Source organism: Apium graveolens, chromosome 1, assembly GCF_009905375.1.
Source record: "Apium graveolens cultivar Ventura chromosome 1, ASM990537v1, whole genome shotgun sequence".
Taxonomy (NCBI): domain Eukaryota; kingdom Viridiplantae; phylum Streptophyta; class Magnoliopsida; order Apiales; family Apiaceae; genus Apium; species Apium graveolens.
In genome coordinates this window covers 184812330-184831653 of record NC_133647.1, presented here as the reverse complement: position 1 = coordinate 184831653, position 19324 = coordinate 184812330, and the positions used below count along the sequence as shown (strand labels likewise).

The following is a 19324-nucleotide window of genomic DNA, read 5'->3' as shown; positions in this document are numbered from 1 at the left end:
ATGAAATGATAGATTAGTCACAGCGAGATGCAATGGAAAGAAGTAATGCGAGCAGATGAAAAATGCGAAAAATTAAAGTACAATGTGAAGTGAGATGCATGCCGGAAATATAAACACGCGAGCACACGAGCTTGCGCATGCGAGCAGACAGACCCGCACATGCGGGCCCGATATTCTTACCCCATCTGGCTCTCTTCTTATATTACTTCTTAGAAAGTAAAAATAAGCATGAGGTCGCACCTAAGTGTCCTCACATCTCACACGGGATCACACCTAAGTATCTAAGCGAGCAGACGGGCTCGCATCGCATGTTGTGATTGTGTGTGAGTTCGCATCGAACAGGTGGTGTGTGCTCGCATGGTGCATATGAACAAACATGAATGGATATGAAAGATTGGAGATCAAAGGAATACCTGTAGGTGAAGTGTAGGATGATCTTGATGAATCTGGTCCCGGAGAATATCGCCGCCGGTAGACGGTTCTTGTGGTGATGATGGTTTTCGCCGTGGTAGATCCTTGAGCAAAATTAGCAGCAATTCGAGAAGTGTTCTTGGAAATGTGAAAAATGAATTGAAATCTCACATATTTATAGGGGATAGGAGAGAGAAAGGGGAAACGACACGTGTCACCATCTCAAATGATGACACGAATCCCTACGCCAGCTGTCCTACAACTATCATGGGTTCAAAACACATGACCGTTGAAAGGCATGCGAGGCAACGTGGTGCGACCTGGTGGGCTCGCACCTGCGAGGTCATAAAAAGCTAATGTTGGAAAAAATTCCTAGCCTCAAGATGCGACCAGGAATTTTGGGGGTAGTTGTTATGCCCGCTTTCGGTCATGGGCCCTAAACAGGTCAACATGGGTGCATTGAATAACTGGACTCTCATGTGTGGGCTAGAATCATGAACTAATGTGACTTGGGCCACCAAATGCGGGCTGAACTCATGACATGCGAGCTGGGCTCATGACATGCGAGCTGGGCTCATGACATTCGAGCTGGGCTCACATCTGTGAGGTAGGCTCATACTTGCCATCTGGGTTCTCATACGCGAGGTGGGCTTAGGTGTTCATACGCGAGGTGGGCTTAGGTGTCCATACGCGAGGTGGGCTCATGTGACTTCACGCGAGATGGGCTCATGTGATAGCATGCGAGCTGGGCGCGGTTGTCCACACGCGGGTTTGTCCCATGAGCCCACATCTTATAAAAACAGAGGTAACGTTGTATTTATTAATTGAAAAGGAAGGCGGTGCGGGCCGATGTGACCAGGCCGGCTCACATCAAAGGACTTTGTGTGCAATATGGAAAGTGACTCATAGATGACTGAGTTGCTCGTAGATTTCGGGGCCGACACAGGTTATTCCTACAATTACAGGAAGAAATGCGGAGATGCCGTGAGATTGTAGGAAGCGTGTGGAGCAGGTCGAGATTTACATGACTAATTGGCTAAAGGCCTGACTCTATCATGGGCTTGGGCTGCACGGGCTGGAGAGTCCTAACTCTGGCCTACGTGACTTGTTCCCCAAGAACTACGTGAGGCTTGATCCCTATAAATAGGGTATGTAGGCACTTGTACGAGACATGAGTCGACACTTGATATTGTGAAAACAATCTGCGATTAATACAAATAATCAAACAAGTGTGTGCGTGAGTAAACGAAATCAAACGGAGGAAGAAAAGATATAAACAGAAGAGAGATCCTCGAGTCCAGTTGAAACTGTCTCCTTAAAGCTATTTCGCCTCTCACCGTATGTGCGAGTCGATAGCCTCCCAGGATAAAACGAGGTAGCGGCGGCGTTACGGATAACGAGCACCTTCAGCGAGCTTGAACGGGCACGAAACTATCACCGAGAGAGAGAGATTTGTGTTTAGAGACGAATATGTTTTTGGTGTGTCTAACCCTAACGCCTTAGAGGTGTTTATATAGGTGTAGATAGACTTGTGCGCTACTCTTTTCCATAATTAAATATCATTAATTATGGAATCGGTGTAATACTTGCAAGCTACTCTATTCCATAAATAATCTGAAACAGAATCAGATTGAATATATCAAGACATACACCATATCAATTAATCTGAAACAAAATCAAATTAATTTATGCCATAATATTTGAGCCAAATTCTAATGGAAAATAATAATTTCCATTATTAAGAGAATATCATCATATCTCACACATCTTTTAGTCATAATGCTCAAAAATATGACTTACCAATATGGGACTTATACCCATATTTTCCAACAATCCCCCACATGGGTGAGATTGGTAATCTTAGTAGCACACACCAGACAGACAGACAGACAGACACGGAGTTTGACTTGGTGATAGTTTCTTCGATCAGATATAGCATACGATAGGTAGAGAATGCTCCTTGAACCTTCGCTCGAGTAAGCATACCGACTTTACTGGTAGACAGTAGACGTGCTTGTCCTTGAACTGTTCGACCGTTTATGTAAACGATGATATACTTATCACTATATCGTTTCTGACTCGTTCAGCTCTCATGAGTATGTCCATTTTGGCCATGGAACATCGTCCTGGTTCTGCAGAAGTTTCTAAAGAATTGTGCCTCGCAATTCTCCTTTGAAGCGGCCCCACTTCTCTCCCACATAGGTGATCTTTATCTTATAGAGTAACCCGCGTTTACTCAACTGAATTCCATGCGTTCACTCCTGAGCTCCACGTATTCATCAAAGATCATTAAAGGCTCAAAGCTTAACCTCGTACCTTACGGGTCTCACTGTTTCCTCATCATAGGAACAGGCCAGGGGTTACCCCCACAGTGATTTGGTCATCATGATTTAGTTGTCCCATTGAACCAAGTTCTTGGGATCTCCAGTCAGCAATGGTTGGGTGTCCACCATGATGCCGTTAAGCAATAGGCTTAAGGCCCATCCCTCTCGATGATTTCTCAACCACTTCTCTTGATAACCCTTTGGTTAGTGGATCCGCGATATTATCCTTTAACGGTATATAGTCAATAGTGATAATTCCGGTTGAGATCAATTGTCTAATGGAACTGTGTCGTCGTCGTATATGACGAGACTTTCCATTATACATCGTGCTCTGTGCTCTGCCAATAGCGGATTGACTATCACAGTGAATCCCTATTGCAGTTACAGGCTTTGGCCATCTTGGAATATCCTCCAGAAACTGACGTAGATATTCAGCCTCTTCGGCGCATTTATCTAGTGCCACAAACTCAGCTTCCATCGTGGAATGAGTTATCACCGTTTGTTTTGAGGATTTCCATGATATTTCCGCTCCAGCTAATGTAAACACATAGCCACTCGTAGACTTAAGTGCTTTCTTGCTAGATATCCAATTTGCGTCAGTATATCCTTCTAATACTGCTGGGTATCTGCCATAGTGCAGTCCATAGTCTCGAGTTCCCCTCAAGTACCTTAGTACCCTTATAATCGCTTTCCAGTGATCAGCTCCCGGATTACTCATAAACCTACTCAACTTGCTAATTGAGTATGCAATGTCTGGTCTTGTACAACTCATGAGGTACATCAGACTACCAATTATCCTCGAGTATTCCAATTGGGAAACAGCTACACCTTTGTTCTTGGATAGGTGCAAAGTTATATCTACAGGTGTCCTAGCTTTCTCAAAGTCATCCTTAAGAAACTTCTCAAGGATCTTGTCAACATAATGTGGTTGACTTAATGCGAGACCCTCTGATGTTCTAGAAATTTGAATTCCCAGAATTACATTTGCTAGTCCCATATCTTTCATGTCGAACCTTGATTTCAACATGTCCTTTGTAGATTTGATAACTTTATCATTGCTTCCAGCAATAAGTAGATCATCTACATATAGTGTCATCATGACATAGCCATTGTCATTCTCCTTGACATAGCTGTTCTCGTTATCCTTGTAATAGGCACAGCTATCACATTCATTGATTTTGAAACCATTGGCCAGCACGACCTCATCAAATTTTTCATGCCATTTCATAGGCGCTTGTTTCAAACCATACAATGATTTCACCAATCTACACACTTTCCTTTCTTGTCCTGGGACAACAAACCCTTCAGGTTGTTCCATATAGATTTCTTCATCTATGTCTCCATTTAGGAAAGCTGTTTTCACATCCATTTGATGTACAGTTAGATTACGCATTGCAGCAATAGCAAACATCATCCTTATGGACGTTATTCTCGTTACAGGAGAATATGTATCAAAGTAATCAAGGCCTTTTTGTTGCTTGTATCCTTTAATTACAAGTCTGGCCTTATACTTATCAATAGTGCCATCAGTTTTCAACTTCTTCTTGAAAACCCACTTGCTACCTAATGGTTTGCAACCAGTTGGCAAGTCCACTAATTCCCAAGTATGATTTTGCATAATTGAATCAACTTCATTCTTGATGGCCTCTTTCCACATAGGTCCATCAGGTGAGGTAACCGCCTCCTTATAAGTTTTTGGGTCACCTTCTTCGAGCAAATAGGTCATAAAATCAGACCCATAGGATTTCTCCGTTCGTTGTCTTTTGCTCCTTCTCACTACCCCCACATTTTCGTCTTCACTTTCGTCACTCTCATTATCGTCATCTACAGACTCATGAGATCGTTTAGACGTCGTAGGTTGTTGGTTTCCTGGATTACAGGGAAACATCGTCTCAAAAAATGAGGCATTTCTTGATTCCATAATGGTATTCTTTTGAATATCAGGAATCTTGGATTCATGAACAAGAAACCGATATGCAGTGCTGTGTGGAGGATATCCGATGAAGACACAATTCACAGCCTTAGGACCTATCTTCACCTTCTTCGGTGTAGGGATCAGTACCTTTGCAAGGCACCCCCACACTTTCAGGTGTTGGTAACTTGGTTTCTTTTTCTTCCACATTTCATAAGGACTTACATCCTTATTCTTGCGCATCGTAATATTTAAAATATTATTTGCGCTTAAGATGGCTTCTCCCCACATCGATTGTGGGAGCCCAGAGCTTAACAACATCGCATTCATCATCTCTTTCAGAGTGCGATTCTTCCTTTCAGCCACACCATTTGACTGAGGGGAGTATGGTGCAGTGACCTCATGGATTATACCATGTTGTGAACAGAATTCCCCAAACGGTTCAACATATTCACCTCCACGATCACTTCGTATCGTTTTGATTTTCTCAGTTTGTTGTGTCTCAACTTCTTCCTTATAGATTTTAAATTTATCTATAGCTTCGTCTTTGCTTTTCAACAAATATACATAGCAGTATTTTGTACAATCATCAATGAATGTAATAAAATACTTGTTTCCTCCTCTTGTTGGAGCGAATTTTAAATCACATATGTCGCTATGTATTAGGTCTAGCACTTTGGTGTTCCTTTCCACACGTTTAAATGATGATCTCGTTAATTTTGCCTCAACACAAGTCTCACACTTATGTTTTGGATCGATAGTAAGTTTAGGTATGTATTCTTTTGCACTTAAACGTCGTAAAGTGTCATAATTTACATGTCCTAATCTAGCATGCCATAAATTAGGAGACTCAAGCAAGTAAGCAGAAGAATTCTTCATTTCATTATCGTCCTTAACGGACATTACATTGAGCTTAAAAAGCCCATCAGTTAAATAACCCTTGCCTACAAACATACCACTCTTAGACAAAATAACTTTATCTGACTCTATTACAATGCGAAAGCCATGCTTATTCAACAGAGAACCAGACACAAGGTTCTTGCGAATATCAGGCACATAAAGTACATTCCTCAAAGTCAGATTCTTCCCAGAGGTCATCTTCAGGATCACCGTGCCTTCACCCTCAATGGTAGAAGTTGCTGAATTCCCCATGTAGAGTTTCTCACCAGCATCGGAAGCTTTAAGGCTAGAGAAAACCGCCTTGTCTGAGCAAACATGCCTAGTAGCACCAGTATCAATCCACCATTCACGTGGATTAGAACCGACCAGGTTCACTTCAGAGACCGTAGCACAGAGGTCTATGTCACCCATCTCCTTGGAGATATTCTCTACCATGTTTGCTTCTTTCTTCTTGTTGGGCTTCTTGGGCTTCTTGCAGTCAGAAGACCTATGACCAACTTTATCACAGTTGTAGCACTTCCCTTGAAATTTCGACTTCGAAATCCCTCCCTTGGGTGCCAGCTTTGCCCCTTTACCAGAATTAGCCTTCTTGGGCTTGGAGCTTTGAGCATGCTCCACCATGTTTGCCTTCTCAGTGGCAACGTTAACTTTCTTCTCGGACCCTCTGTTGTCTTCTTCAATACGAAGTCTAACAATAAGATCCTCCATAGACATCTCCTTTCGCTTGTGCTTAAGGTAGTTCTTGAAATCTTTCCATCCAGGTGGAAGCTTTTCAATAACAGCAGCAACTTGGAAAGACTCACTTATGACCATTCCCTCAGCATGAATGTCATGAATGATCACCTGCAGTTCCTGCACCTGACTGACCACAGTCTTAGAGTCTGCCATCTTATAATCAAGAAAGCGGCCAACAATCCACTTCTTTGCCCCAGCGTCCTCGGTTTTATACTTATGGTCAAGTGACTCCCATAAGACCTTAGCTGTTGGCTTTGCGCTGTATACGTTATACAACGAGTCAGACAAACAATTTAACACATAGTTCCGACAGATGTAGTCGGAGTGCTTCCAAGCATCAGCAGCATACACAGTCTGCATGTTACTCTCAGCAGTGAGCAACGGTGGTTCTTCCTTAAGGAAGCGATCCATATGCAACGTGGTCAGATAAAAGTGCATCTTTTGTTGCCAACGTTTGAAGTTCGTTCCGTTGAACTTCTCAGGTTTTTCAGCATGTGCAGCAGGCACAGTTGGCATAACAGGTGCAGCAGGCACCACGGGTGGAACAGATGGTACGTGCGTCTGTACTACAGGTGTATGCACACCAGTAGGCACCGCAGGTATGATCGGAGGAGTGAATCCTGCCGATATCTGTCCAAGAGGAACACTAAACTGTCCAATGACAGTGTGTCCCACAGGCACATGTCCCGAAGGCACATGTCCCGAAGGCACATGTCCAACAGGCGTTTGACCCCCATCAGATCGTACGATCCGTGCGTTAGGGTTAATCGGCTGCTGGTGAACCCCATCAGATCCAGTGATCTGTGCGTTGGGATCAGCCGTCATGTTCATCGAATCGTTCACAGTTTGGTTCTCCATCGATCTGTTACTCAACAAAACAAGCAGATACAGATGTATCAGTCACAGATGTATATAAAATAAATAGCTTTAAGATTGTGAAAACAATCTGCGATTAATACAAATAATCAAACAAGTGTGTGCGTGAGTAAACGAAATCAAACGGAGGAAGAAAAGATATAAACAGAAGAGAGATCCTCGAGTCCAGTTGAAACTGTCTCCTTAAAGCTATTTCGCCTCTCACCGTATGTGCGAGTCGATAGCCTCCCAGGATAAAACGAGGTAGCGGCGGCGTTACGGATAACGAGCACCTTCAGCGAGCTTGAACGGGCACGAAACTATCACCGAGAGAGAGAGATTTGTGTTTAGAGACGAATATGTTTTTGGTGTGTCTAACCCTAACGCCTTAGAGGTGTTTATATAGGTGTAGATAGACTTGTGCGCTACTCTTTTCCATAATTAAATATCATTAATTATGGAATCGGTGTAATACTTGCAAGCTACTCTATTCCATAAATAATCTGAAACAGAATCAGATTGAATATATCAAGACATACACCATATCAATTAATCTGAAACAAAATCAAATTAATTTATGCCATAATATTTGAGCCAAATTCTAATGGAAAATAATAATTTCCATTATTAAGAGAATATCATCATATCTCACACATCTTTTAGTCATAATGCTCAAAAATATGACTTACCAATATGGGACTTATACCCATATTTTCCAACAGATAGAGAATAACAAACCCTATTCTTTCTTAAGGAGTCAACATAAAAGCTCAACGACCACCATACATAACCTTCCTCCGCCCTCAAACACCGCCTTTGATCCTTGTTCCACCCATCAACCTTCACAACACTGTTATACGAAATTCTCCCTGTAACACAAATCATGTTTGTATTTTGTTTAATTATTTATTAAACATCTTGAACGGTCATATCAACCATTAATATAATGTAAATGTAAAATTTAAAATTGGAGGGGTAGTATATTTGGTTTCAATTTTGACTTTTTACATGATATAAGTGATTAATATGACAGGTGTGAAAGTGAATGCCGAAACATGCACTATATATTTTTAAAAATATATAAATGTTATATATCCATTTATTATTATAGACTATAATCAGATTAAAGCTCAAATTATGAACATATAAATTCTTAAAAATAAAAGAGAAAACCAACAGACGACATAAAAATTTAATAATACATCTAAAAAAAGATAGGGCTTTTTTCTGTTATGTCCTATTTTAAAAACCCATTTACAGAAATATCTCATTTCTAACATTATTTATAAATATGTCCCAAATTTAATTTTTTTAACAATTTCATATTAACTACAGTTAATTTTACTATTTCAAATTTTTTATTGACACATATAGCCTTTTGACTCACTCACCAGGTCCTTTCTACTTAAGTTGTTTATACTATTAGCACATATAAACAATTTCATAAAAAAATTAAATTAAATTAAAATTAAAATTAAACTTTCAAGTTAAAATAGTATTAACACTCAAATATGTATTAATATTTTAAAAGAAATAAATATGTATTAACTATGTATTCATTTTTAAAATAGAAAAAAACTATCCACAACAAGTGATATTTAACTGGTTTTCAATGCTGTAACTTTTTTGTCCTCCCTAGAATGATAATGACCAAATTAATGTATGCAATTGGGTATAATAAATATAACAATTTTACACGCACAAAACATAAAAGATTTTTATTATAAAATAAAAATAAAGTAGAGTTGCATTGCTAAAATTTTAAAGAAAAGTATGACCTATCACTCTAAAAATAAAATTTACAAATTAATAAAGTTAATTTTGAATTCATGTTATATGTACCAAATGACAAAAATTATCAAATCAATAAAAACTATTGAGTTTGACAAAAGATATTTACAATTGAACCATAAAAAATCATCTTAAATAATTATATGATTTAATCTGTTGTATTTTCTTCTTTTTCATATCATTCTTACAAAATACATTAGGAGGTCATATGCAAAATTTACCTAGATAACATTAATTATTGGCAGATAATTTAATTTTTACTTTAACTGTTTTATGGCGGCAATATTAGTCATATTCAGCTAACTTTATTTATATATATAAATTAAATATATATATATATATGAGTTATATATAAGTTAAAAATTAACCCTGTGACATATTTATAATTTATAACTAAAATGGGACATATTTATAAAATAGTCTGTTTACCTGGGATATATTATACAAATACCTAAAAAGATATTTAGTGCATCAAGAATAGTAGTGAAGAAGATTTTGACTATAAAAAGGGAGAGAAGCCAAAATAAATGAGAAAAGTAACAAACCCCAATTCATGAGCGGGAAAGTTTGATTTTTGAGGTCAAAACTAAACTCATTTTACATTGTTGTATCTCCCCTTTTGTTCAGTTCTGTTTCTCACACCCACAAAACCAACAATCTTAAATTTCAGTTCATTAGTTTGGTTTGTGTCTGAAACTAAACAGTCCAAGAATGAACAGTAAAGGGACTTATCTGAATTTCGAACACAACCCAATTGAAGATGCTATTTCAAGAATTCAATTTGCACCCATATCTAATAATCTACTCATTTCTTCTTGGGACTCTGTAAGTATCTTTTTTTTAAATGTGTTTGTGTGTAATTTTAAAATAAAGATTTGTTCCTTTTTTTTAATTACAATTATTTAAGTGTTTGTGTGATTGGTGATTGAAGAAATGTATGTTATGGTGTAGAAAGTATTTATTTTTCGTGTTTTTTTGTGTAATTTTAAAATCGAGTTTTTTTTCTAAAAAAAATTACAGTTATGTTTGTAAGTGTTTGTGTAATTGTTAATTGAAGAAATGTATGTTATGGTGTAGAATCTTAGGTTGTATGATACAGAGAGATGTAATTTGAGGGCACAAGCTAGAACCGAGGCTCCAATCCTTGATTGTTGTTTTCAAGACGAGTCTTTTGCTCTAACTGCTTCTGCTGATTGTGCTATTAAAAGGTTGGTGATTTCTAATTTTATTCAGTTTCCCCTCAATCTTTTTTGGTATAAAGTTGCTATTGTGTGTTTTATGTCGATTACTATGCTCAGTTTTTAAGAGTTAAAACAAGATAGGTAAATTTGTGTTTTGAGAATTCTGCAAATGCTGTTTAGTAATTTTTTTCTTGGAGTTGTAGATTTAAGAAACTAATTTGATTTTGAAAGTTCTATCAGTGGTTATGATGTTTTTATTTTGTTATCTAGATTGATAGATTTACAGTATTAAGCAGCATAAGATTGCGGAGTGAAGTGTAAGAGTATAAATAAATTAGGTTGTAAGGGAAATTACTAAGTTGATCTTGCAAATTAAAGATTTCGTATATGTGTTTAATTAACGTCTTTCTTGAAAGCTCGAGGTTTTGGAGATTAGAGACTTAATATGTATATCATATCGCTGTGTTTACACCTGAAATACGTGACTATTAAGCAGACTCTTTTGAGGAGTGATGCAAGGTAATAGCTGCTACTGGGGTCGAGTTGATCGTATGACCCTTTTGGAAGGGCTTATTATCGCTATGGAAGTTTGTTCTCTGAGATATCTCTGACCCCCCTCACACTACTATTACTGAGGGCAAGTGATAGCTCCCCCCTATATAAAGGATGATGAATGTTACCGCTCACCATAATAACAGCTAACCCTTTCACAACTACAACAGCTACCAAAACAAGCTCTAAACAGTAATAACTATTGACCATAGAAATAAATTGATAAACATTCACAACCATGCGTGGTTATTATAAATTCTCAACATTTTGGTACCCTACTCTTGGAAGGGTTGATATCTTAAGATTAATCCTTTAGAATTCTGAGATATTTTATTACTATCAGTTTGTTTGTTTACCCCATTTGTCCAATGCTATGTTTCTGAATTAATAATGCAATACAATAGTTTCAAAAACTTAAAGGTAGATGTGATTTTCAAGCCTAAGGTGCCTATTACAGTAGTAGTTAAACAGTAAGTGTAAAGCTGATTTGAAAATTTTCTATTTTGCGTCCTAAACTTTTTTGTAGACGATGATATACTTTTATGCTTATGTTGCACGGATTCGGCTGAAAAAGTTAGCATAGGCACACATCCAAGTGTCAGACTAGGAATTTTTTTAATTTGGAATGTTTTTTGGTGCAAAATGAAGTGCGGGGTGGCTGTTCATACCCATCTCTGGGAGTGAAGCATTTGACACTGGTACCACACAAAGAGTTGGGAAAAAATAGACTGGACCAGGTAGTTAGCAATTAATCCTAGACAGAAGTTAAATGTAGCACTCTACTAGTGCGGAATCCAACCTAATAATTAAGATACAGGTCTAATTTTGAAACCTATAGTAACTTTAAGATAGCAATAGCAGGCCGTGCCTGAAGTAAGAATCTAAATTCTAATGTGACAACATAAAAATTTTGCAATATTTATTCTCACTAACAGTCTCAAGTGTTAGCATCTGGCCATATTCTTATACACATTTATATTGACAACCCCAACTACACAATCCTAATTCAGCTACATAAAAATCCATTTTACATGGTCATTGCTAACCATATTGGATATTCATCTTTATGTGCTCTACCCACCAAGCGATACATACCTCTGACTTTCTGGGTGAGTAACTAAAACCAATGCAACACTTTACTGTATGTGTCCTCTAAATTTAGAGTCTAGTTGGCCACTAAATTTACGATTCCTAAGTGAATTTCCCTCTTTTCTGTATTTGTCTGTCTATATATGAATATGAGACTTGTGCAATGCTTGCCCATTTGCGTCTGATCTTCCCGGGTTTTCAGCTCATGTGTTGATCTTCATTCTTCTATATAGATTAAAGAGTAATTAGTAAATTTAATGCCAAATCCTGTGAATGGGGAATTTTATTAAATTGCTCACTTTCTTATTTATTTCTTAATGATACAGAAGATTTAATTTCCTTTTTAGCCTGCACTCCTGATTTTATGAATTATACTTTACTAGCAGAGTTGAGAATGCTGAAATATAAGATCACAACTAATATGGACAATTTATAATACTGTCAATTAGGATTCATTGCCAAGTGATTCTTTAAAAATTATCTTCAATGTTGACAGCCATTGTGCCCTTAGTCTCTCTGCCATGATTGGTCTCCTGAAATTTTTTTCCTGACAAAGAGGCAATGTGGGTAAAACTCCTAGAGCGAGTACTAATTTAACTTGTATATGTCTTAACTCTTGTTGTGTTGACAATTGCTGTAACTTTTCATTAATGTAAGATTGGGGCTTATATGTAGAAGAAACAACTAAAACTTATTATATTTACATTTGACGACTTTTTAACATCAAATTCTGTTGCTTTGCGTTTTGTAAGGAATTCATATACTTTTTTTTGTAGTACAAGGAAGGACTCATAGAAGTTGTTATAATTATTTAATGAAATTAAAAAGCTCATAATTATCTCAAAGAGGCTGCGGTGCAGAGGGCAAACATCGCATTTAGAAAAACATAAGTGTTTTAGTCCATTCTGATTTGACTTGTACTGTTGTTGAGCCAGTATTCTTTGCTTTGGATTCTATGTAGTTTATATAGCATAATCTACAATCTCTACCACCAAATAACATACTATTTCATGTTCTATGTAATCTCATGTTGCCATAATTTCATAGTGTTCTATAATCTTTGTTTAATCGGGTTGATGTTTTGCGTGAAAAATAGGTATGATTTTAATTCAGGACATGAATTTACAGTTGGAAATCATGACGATTTAGCAACCCACGTCGATTTCTCTTCTGAAACATGTAAGCTGTTTACATCATTAAAGTATTACTCTTGTAAGGTTTGTAAATTGATGAATTGCTATGTGTCTTTTCATTTGCTTTAAACTTTAGATAATGGCATAAATAATTGTATATGGCTTTTCTTTAGTAGTCATACATAATACATTGTCACAAGTACCAATACGTAGATGTATACGGTTTGACTTGGAATGAAGAATGTACGACTTGCATAAACCAAACCAAAGAAGCCTACTATGTTCCACTCAGATGTAGGGTAAGGGGAGGGTAACATGTATGCAGACCTTGCCTTTAAACCTAGAGGTAAATAGACTGCTTCCATGAAAACAAAATTTGTCACCCATTAGCCACTTATAAGAATCGTACAGACTCTTCACATGGCTTTGTATTTTAAATGATAATGATAAACACCTGCTTGTGCTGCTACATAAATGGAAAATTCAAAGAGCAAGTGTCCCCGTTACAGACAGCAAGGTAGATCCGTCAATGAAATTTTAACTTGACTTTATTGGACCTGTGTGTCATGCTGTTGTCTTCATAGATCTTTCTGGCATTTAGATATCTGTGCATCATCAGCTGCAGTAAGAACTATTTGAAGACTGACCCAGGCTTATATTTTCTGTTCTTTGTAGAAGACAATTATTAAGGAGACGGTGATAATAAAGTTTCTGGCCAGCCCAATAGATTATAGCCTGGTAGAATTCAAGGCAAGAACAATGCAAGTAGGCTTAATTTTTAGATCATCTGTTACAAGAACATGAATTTATAACATGAAAGAATTTTTTTACAAACAATAATTACTATTAAAGAGTTCAAATAAGAATCTATATGTTTTACACCAATTTCTGTGTTGGTTATGACAAATTTAATACTAAAGTTTCATCATAAAAAATCTTCATTTTGCTGGACAAGGTGAACTCCTTTGCAAAATTAGAATTGTGTTCTCCAGTTTTCCGTCGAACCTTACTCATTAATCATTATGTTATTCTATGTTTTCATCAACAAACTTATAATCAAGTCATTTGTTGCTTAAAATGTGTTTAGACTCAAAAGATAGTTACCGGCCGTGCTTAGGGTGCATAATACTTTGTAATGCATCTCATAGCATGTAACGCATTGCACATGCTTAATGCATTTATCTGCCATTTATATATATATATATCCACAATTGTATGACATCTACTTTCCTTTTTCCACTAAAAAGGTCAAGTGATTACTGCTGGCTTGGATCAGAAGTTAAAATTTTGGGATATACGCTCAACAGAGGCTTTTAAATGCTTGAACAGTATTTCTGTAGAGGTGGACTCGTTATCCATATCTGGTGTTACTTTGATGGTTGCTGCTGGGCCATCAGTGCATATGTATGATTTGCGCAAATTTGATAGATCAACTGACACACAAAAAACGTGTATGGACAGCCGGATAACTTGTGTCCGTCCGAGTATTAACTTTGAAGGTACTGTAGCAAAAACTCTGTTACATAAAAAATCAAAATAATGTTTGTCATTGTTCTAGAGTGCCTAGCTGTAGTGTAAGAATGTAAAGCCAACAAAGAATATGTGAATATCTTTCACTGGCACATGTTTGATACACAAAAATAATATTATTATACATGTATCAGCCACAAGTACTTGTAATTACAATTACATTTTGTTAGCCATATGTCAGTTAATTTAATAAGCTTTGAATGGACACTTAATGTCAATCTTTACTAGCGAAAATTTACCCGACTTTTAATTGTGTTCTTAACTTTGTATTAAATTTTAAAAATCAGATTACTTTTTGTGGTTTTATACCTCAACTTGATTTATATATTCATGCAGAATTTGTTGTTGGATCGATCGACGGGCGTGTAGCTGTGAAGTCAACTTCAAACTTTGACGGGTCAGTTTTAAATTTTTAAAACAAACTTTCTTTATATTTAATTGTTCAAAAGTTTTATCCCTTGTTTTCCGAGTGATGCAAGGGATATCAGAACCCAGAAGAAATTGTTCTTAGAAAACATGAAAGACATCAATACACAGGGTTAATGGCCTGGGTTGATGACTTAATATATATGGGTGATCCGAGTTGCTAATTTTTTAATGCCATGTGAAACTGGGACAACTCTGAGAAACAAATACCGGAGACTCATAACATTATGATTGCTTTTCCCGAGCAGTCATTGATAGAAATAAGAATCCCCCGTCATCCATGGTAAAGAAAAGATAAAGAGCCATTTGTGGATGAACCCTGACATCACACACACATAAATAATAATAAATGGGATAATTTAAATTAGCTATGCTAATCACAAATTTCTACTATATTTCATATGCCAAAAGTAACATGCATATCATGTTTACTAATATAAGATCCTGAAAAATGCCTTCCTCTAACACCTTGAGGTTTAAGAGTGACTGGTTCATTAACATGGTATCAGAGCTCATGCTGGCAGAAGACTCAGGATCGAACCTTGCCACTAGAAAGGGTCTTCCTCTAACACCTTGATGTTTTAGAGTGATTGGTTCCTTAACACATATCATGTTTTATAATTATTTTTCTGAGAAAGTCCTTTGATTTTTGAAAAATGATTTCCTTGAAACAAGCAACTCAAAAGTTTTAACAGCTACCCCTCTTGTACATTTGTTTAAATGCAGCAATAGACTGCCTAGGAACTATTATCTACAGTGTACTTTTTTTCCCTCAGTCCAAGTCCTGTATATGACAAGACAACAACAATAACTTGGGTATTAATTTGGCAGATATACATTCCGATGTCATCCGAAGAAGAAGAATGGAAGAACGTACCCTGTTACGGTGAATGATATTGCATTTATTCCATTGTATGTATTTTATCGTCTAAGGTGTTAATTCCAAGTTATTGTAGAGGTTTTAATAATGGCATCTTTTGTTTTAGCATTAGTGGCGCTTTTGTCACCGGAGATAACGAGGGTTATGTGATTGTTTGGAATGCTCACAGCAAGAGAAGATTATTTGAGGTACTTTCTATCTAAATCTAGTTAAATACGATTTTGAATGGGATGTGTAAAGGTGAATGTAACAAAAAAAATTTCATTCAGCTGGTGCTAGTAGTCTTAAAATCCTAGATTATAAGCTGAACTAGCAGATGTAACTCTGACTGAATTAGACTACAAGCAGGCACAGACCAGTATCTAGAATTGTATCAATTGTTGTCATGTATCCGGTGGCAGAGCAGGAATTTGGTGTAGGGAGGCAATCCATATTCAATTTTTTATTGATTTATCACATGTTATAACTACAATAAATTAATGTTCAAAATATTAGTTGAATCATTTTTTTCTTAACAAGTGTACATGTCAAAACTCATAGAGAGTAGGCAAAATATTCTTCAGGGCACTAAGTGGCCCAGGCACTGATTGTACTGTAACTATTATATGTTTAATCTAACTACTTCATGTTAGAAAGATTGTTTTGTAATTTTGTCGAAGGTGCCAACTTATAAATTCCAGCTCAAGGCTGTTCTGCATCGTATTTGCAGTAGCCACTTGGTAGATACATATTCTTTGGACCAACTTTTTAGTGCCTTAATCTTTGCGGTTGTACTGATTCTGCATCTATAATCATAATCCCCACCCCTTTATTCTTTTTGTTGTAGAAGCATTTACCTTCAGTTATGCTCTTTTTCTTGTCTGTCAAATTTCTGGTGCAAGTTGTAAATGGTAGTTTTTGATTGAAGTATTTTCTTTTCCATCACGTGATATATAATTGTTACAGATCTAACCTTCTGATACTTCCAGTTTCCACAATACTCCAGTGGTATTGCCTCATTATCAATAAATCACGGTGGGCATCTTTTGGCTGTCTCTTCAAGCTACACTTACCAAGAAGCAAATGAAATGTTAGTTTATCTTTTCTTTACCAAATTTATGTGTATCACCTGTCATTCATTATTAATTATTTGGCAGTTGCAATAATGATACTGATCTTTGTTTCCATACTTTGGGAGTTTTATTGTGGGAATGCTTTATTGATGCCCCACACAAAATCAGAGGCAGAGCGATGTCCTAAGATTGAGAATACTCCATGAACTTTTATGTGGAAGAATAAAATTGAAGATGAGAATAAAAATATTGCTTGATGATACACCACAATTGTAGATATTGCACCCTTCCTGTGATGCACTGTTACTTTCTTTCTATAGTATAACACAGAATCTGGTAAGTCTGTAGACTGCAATATGTTGTGCCAGATTGAGCCTTTTCTAAAAAACAGAGGGATAAATGATGTTTGTGCTCACTCTATAGCTTATACTTAAAAATAAGTAGCTCAGTCCCAGTTGCCGACTGTGCCTAGTGTACACGATTTGCACCATTGCACGAGCATAAATTTAATCTTACTAGTAGGCTGACTCTTGAGATCCCTGAAACTCTAGTTTAGCATTTCAATATAATCACCACAAATGTGACGGGTTCATAAATTTGTTGCAACTTGCAACTACATCCACTTTTGTAATAACTGGACTTAATCGAAGTTATACAATCTAAAGATAATGAAGTATTGAGAACCACCAACCTTGTTCTTACTTTACATTTCATGTAACGATGTTAGTAATTCTTGGTCCTAAAATACCGTTACTATAACATGATGTTGATTACATGCTTTGCTTGTTACAGAGAAGAATCTCCTCAAATATATATTCAGAAACTTGATGACTGGAACATTCCATCATATGCTGCTATAAATTCCAAATAGGACTCGCTACTATCACATCATCATGGTTCAAACTTCAAAGAAAGGTAACGGCGTGCAAATTCCGTCAGTTATAATATAATTAATTTCATTGGATAACATCTGCCCTATGACATTCATTTTTTAAATGTTTCATGGGTAGGACAGAAACGAGCTACATTTCCCGAATCAAATGGGTTAGAACAGATCAACTTCCTAGCTCCTTCAGTAGAGACAGTTTCTTCAAAAACTTGCCATTACCATATTTCAACTTCATTATGTCTTAGAAACCGCAAAGAACAATTGATCTTAATATTGAGCATATGATGCTAGCTATTCTTTTCGAAATATTGATGGAATCCTCCTCTAAGAAGCAAAGGCACTGGTGTACACATCTCTTTCATTATTACTTGTAGTCGGCCTGGACCTCAAATTTGTTTGTACTTGTGTCCTCGTGCTGTAGACTTCAATGTATCTGTATTCTTGCTCATGACAAGATGATATATCAAATTATTGTTTTGGGATTAAATATTAATTAATATTTTGTTAGGAAAACTAATATAAGTTGATAATAATATCGTTATTGTTGATCTGAGGGTTGGCTAACGTATGTATTTTAAACGTATCTTTGGTTCTGGCCTATCCCAAAAAAATGTTAAAACAGCTCTCATGTGAAGCGTTGATTCTAATGTCATAGGTTTTTACCAGGAGTGATAAATCTCACATAATTCGCACAAAAAGAACATATATGATGCAAAAATTATTTGTATGAAAATTGTCTTTTGAATTTTATCCTGCACAATATAAGCAGTAGTCAACTATACTACTTATCGGTCCCTTTTTAGTTGTCCTGTTATTTAGATCAAGGATAACATGAGGCTTCCAACCGATGAGACTCTATTTACACAGGTTACTTAATGACAACTTATCTCTTAGTAGGATGTACTTTATTGTCTTGTGTGATAGTACCTAGTTTCTTTGTAGTAAACAAGAGAATTTAAACAGATCAAGGATGGATTTAATGAGGGGAAGGACCTGGTTTTGTCGGTCAAGTCAGCCATGGGGGAGGAGCAGATCTATGCCGTGTATGATTTAGATTCCAAGTCATTTTGGTCCAGTGTGAGGGCGCCACTGTTAAATATTATATGATCATATTGGGGCCTTTCTCTAACATCTTAAGGTTTTAGATGAGCTGATTACTCAACATGGTATCAGAGCTTATGCTGACGGGAGAACTAAAAGGGGCCTTCGTCTAACACCTTAAGGTTTTAGATAAATGGGCTTTCGAGTGAGGGGGAGTGTTAAATATATGATCCTATTGGGGCTTTCGTCTAACACCTTAAGATTTTAGATGAGCTAGTTACTCAACACGCACCTGTACCACCATTTTCATGAAGTTTAACACCGGAATAAGGGTGGCCAAGAGCCATTCGCCCATACCATATCTAGACATTCCAGCTTTGGTTGATTTGTAACTGTTTAAATTACTTCTAAACAAATGTGCTGCTACTAGTCTGTTGGCAGTTTTTATATCTTTTTATAAACTTTTACCTTTTGATTACTTTTTATATTTTGGCTTAGGTTTTTTACAATTGTGCCTAATCACATATGGTTACGAATACTGGTAAAAACACATAAAATATTATAATAGCATAATTTGGATTTGTTTAATTCTTTCACAAGAAAAAACATAATTTTTTCTCTCT

General features: G+C 36.6%; 1 protein-coding gene across 2 annotated transcripts; it reads left to right on the top strand.

The window, feature by feature from the left end:
- The first annotated feature begins 9422 nt into the window (after positions 1-9422).
- On the top strand, positions 9423-18170 carry LOC141722870 (mitotic checkpoint protein BUB3.3). 2 transcript variants are annotated; one of them, XM_074525064.1, is made up of 10 exons: positions 9423-9753; positions 10006-10136; positions 12847-12929; positions 14131-14382; positions 14750-14810; positions 15671-15751; positions 15826-15907; positions 16688-16788; positions 17564-17686; positions 17787-18170. In XM_074525064.1, the coding sequence occupies exons 1-9, from the start codon at positions 9640-9642 to the stop codon at positions 17640-17642; spliced, it is 984 nt and encodes a 327-aa protein (XP_074381165.1). In that variant the 5' UTR covers positions 9423-9639; the 3' UTR covers positions 17643-17686; positions 17787-18170. The 2 variants fall into 2 exon arrangements, with proteins under 2 accessions (XP_074381165.1, XP_074381163.1); XM_074525062.1 differs by having other exon boundaries at positions 17782-18170.
- The last annotated feature ends 1154 nt before the right edge of the window (positions 18171-19324 follow it).

Bases quoted from the DNA above. Each gene is read 5' to 3' on its own strand.
- LOC141722870 (XM_074525064.1), top strand. From the start codon at position 9,640: ATGAACAGTAAAGGGACTTATCTGAATTTCGAACACAACCCAATTGAA. The intron at 10,137-12,846 runs GTTGGTGATTTC...CGTGAAAAATAG, and splicing joins GCTGATTGTGCTATTAAAAG to GTATGATTTTAATTCAGGAC. The intron at 14,383-14,749 runs GTACTGTAGCAA...ATATTCATGCAG, and splicing joins TCCGAGTATTAACTTTGAAG to AATTTGTTGTTGGATCGATC.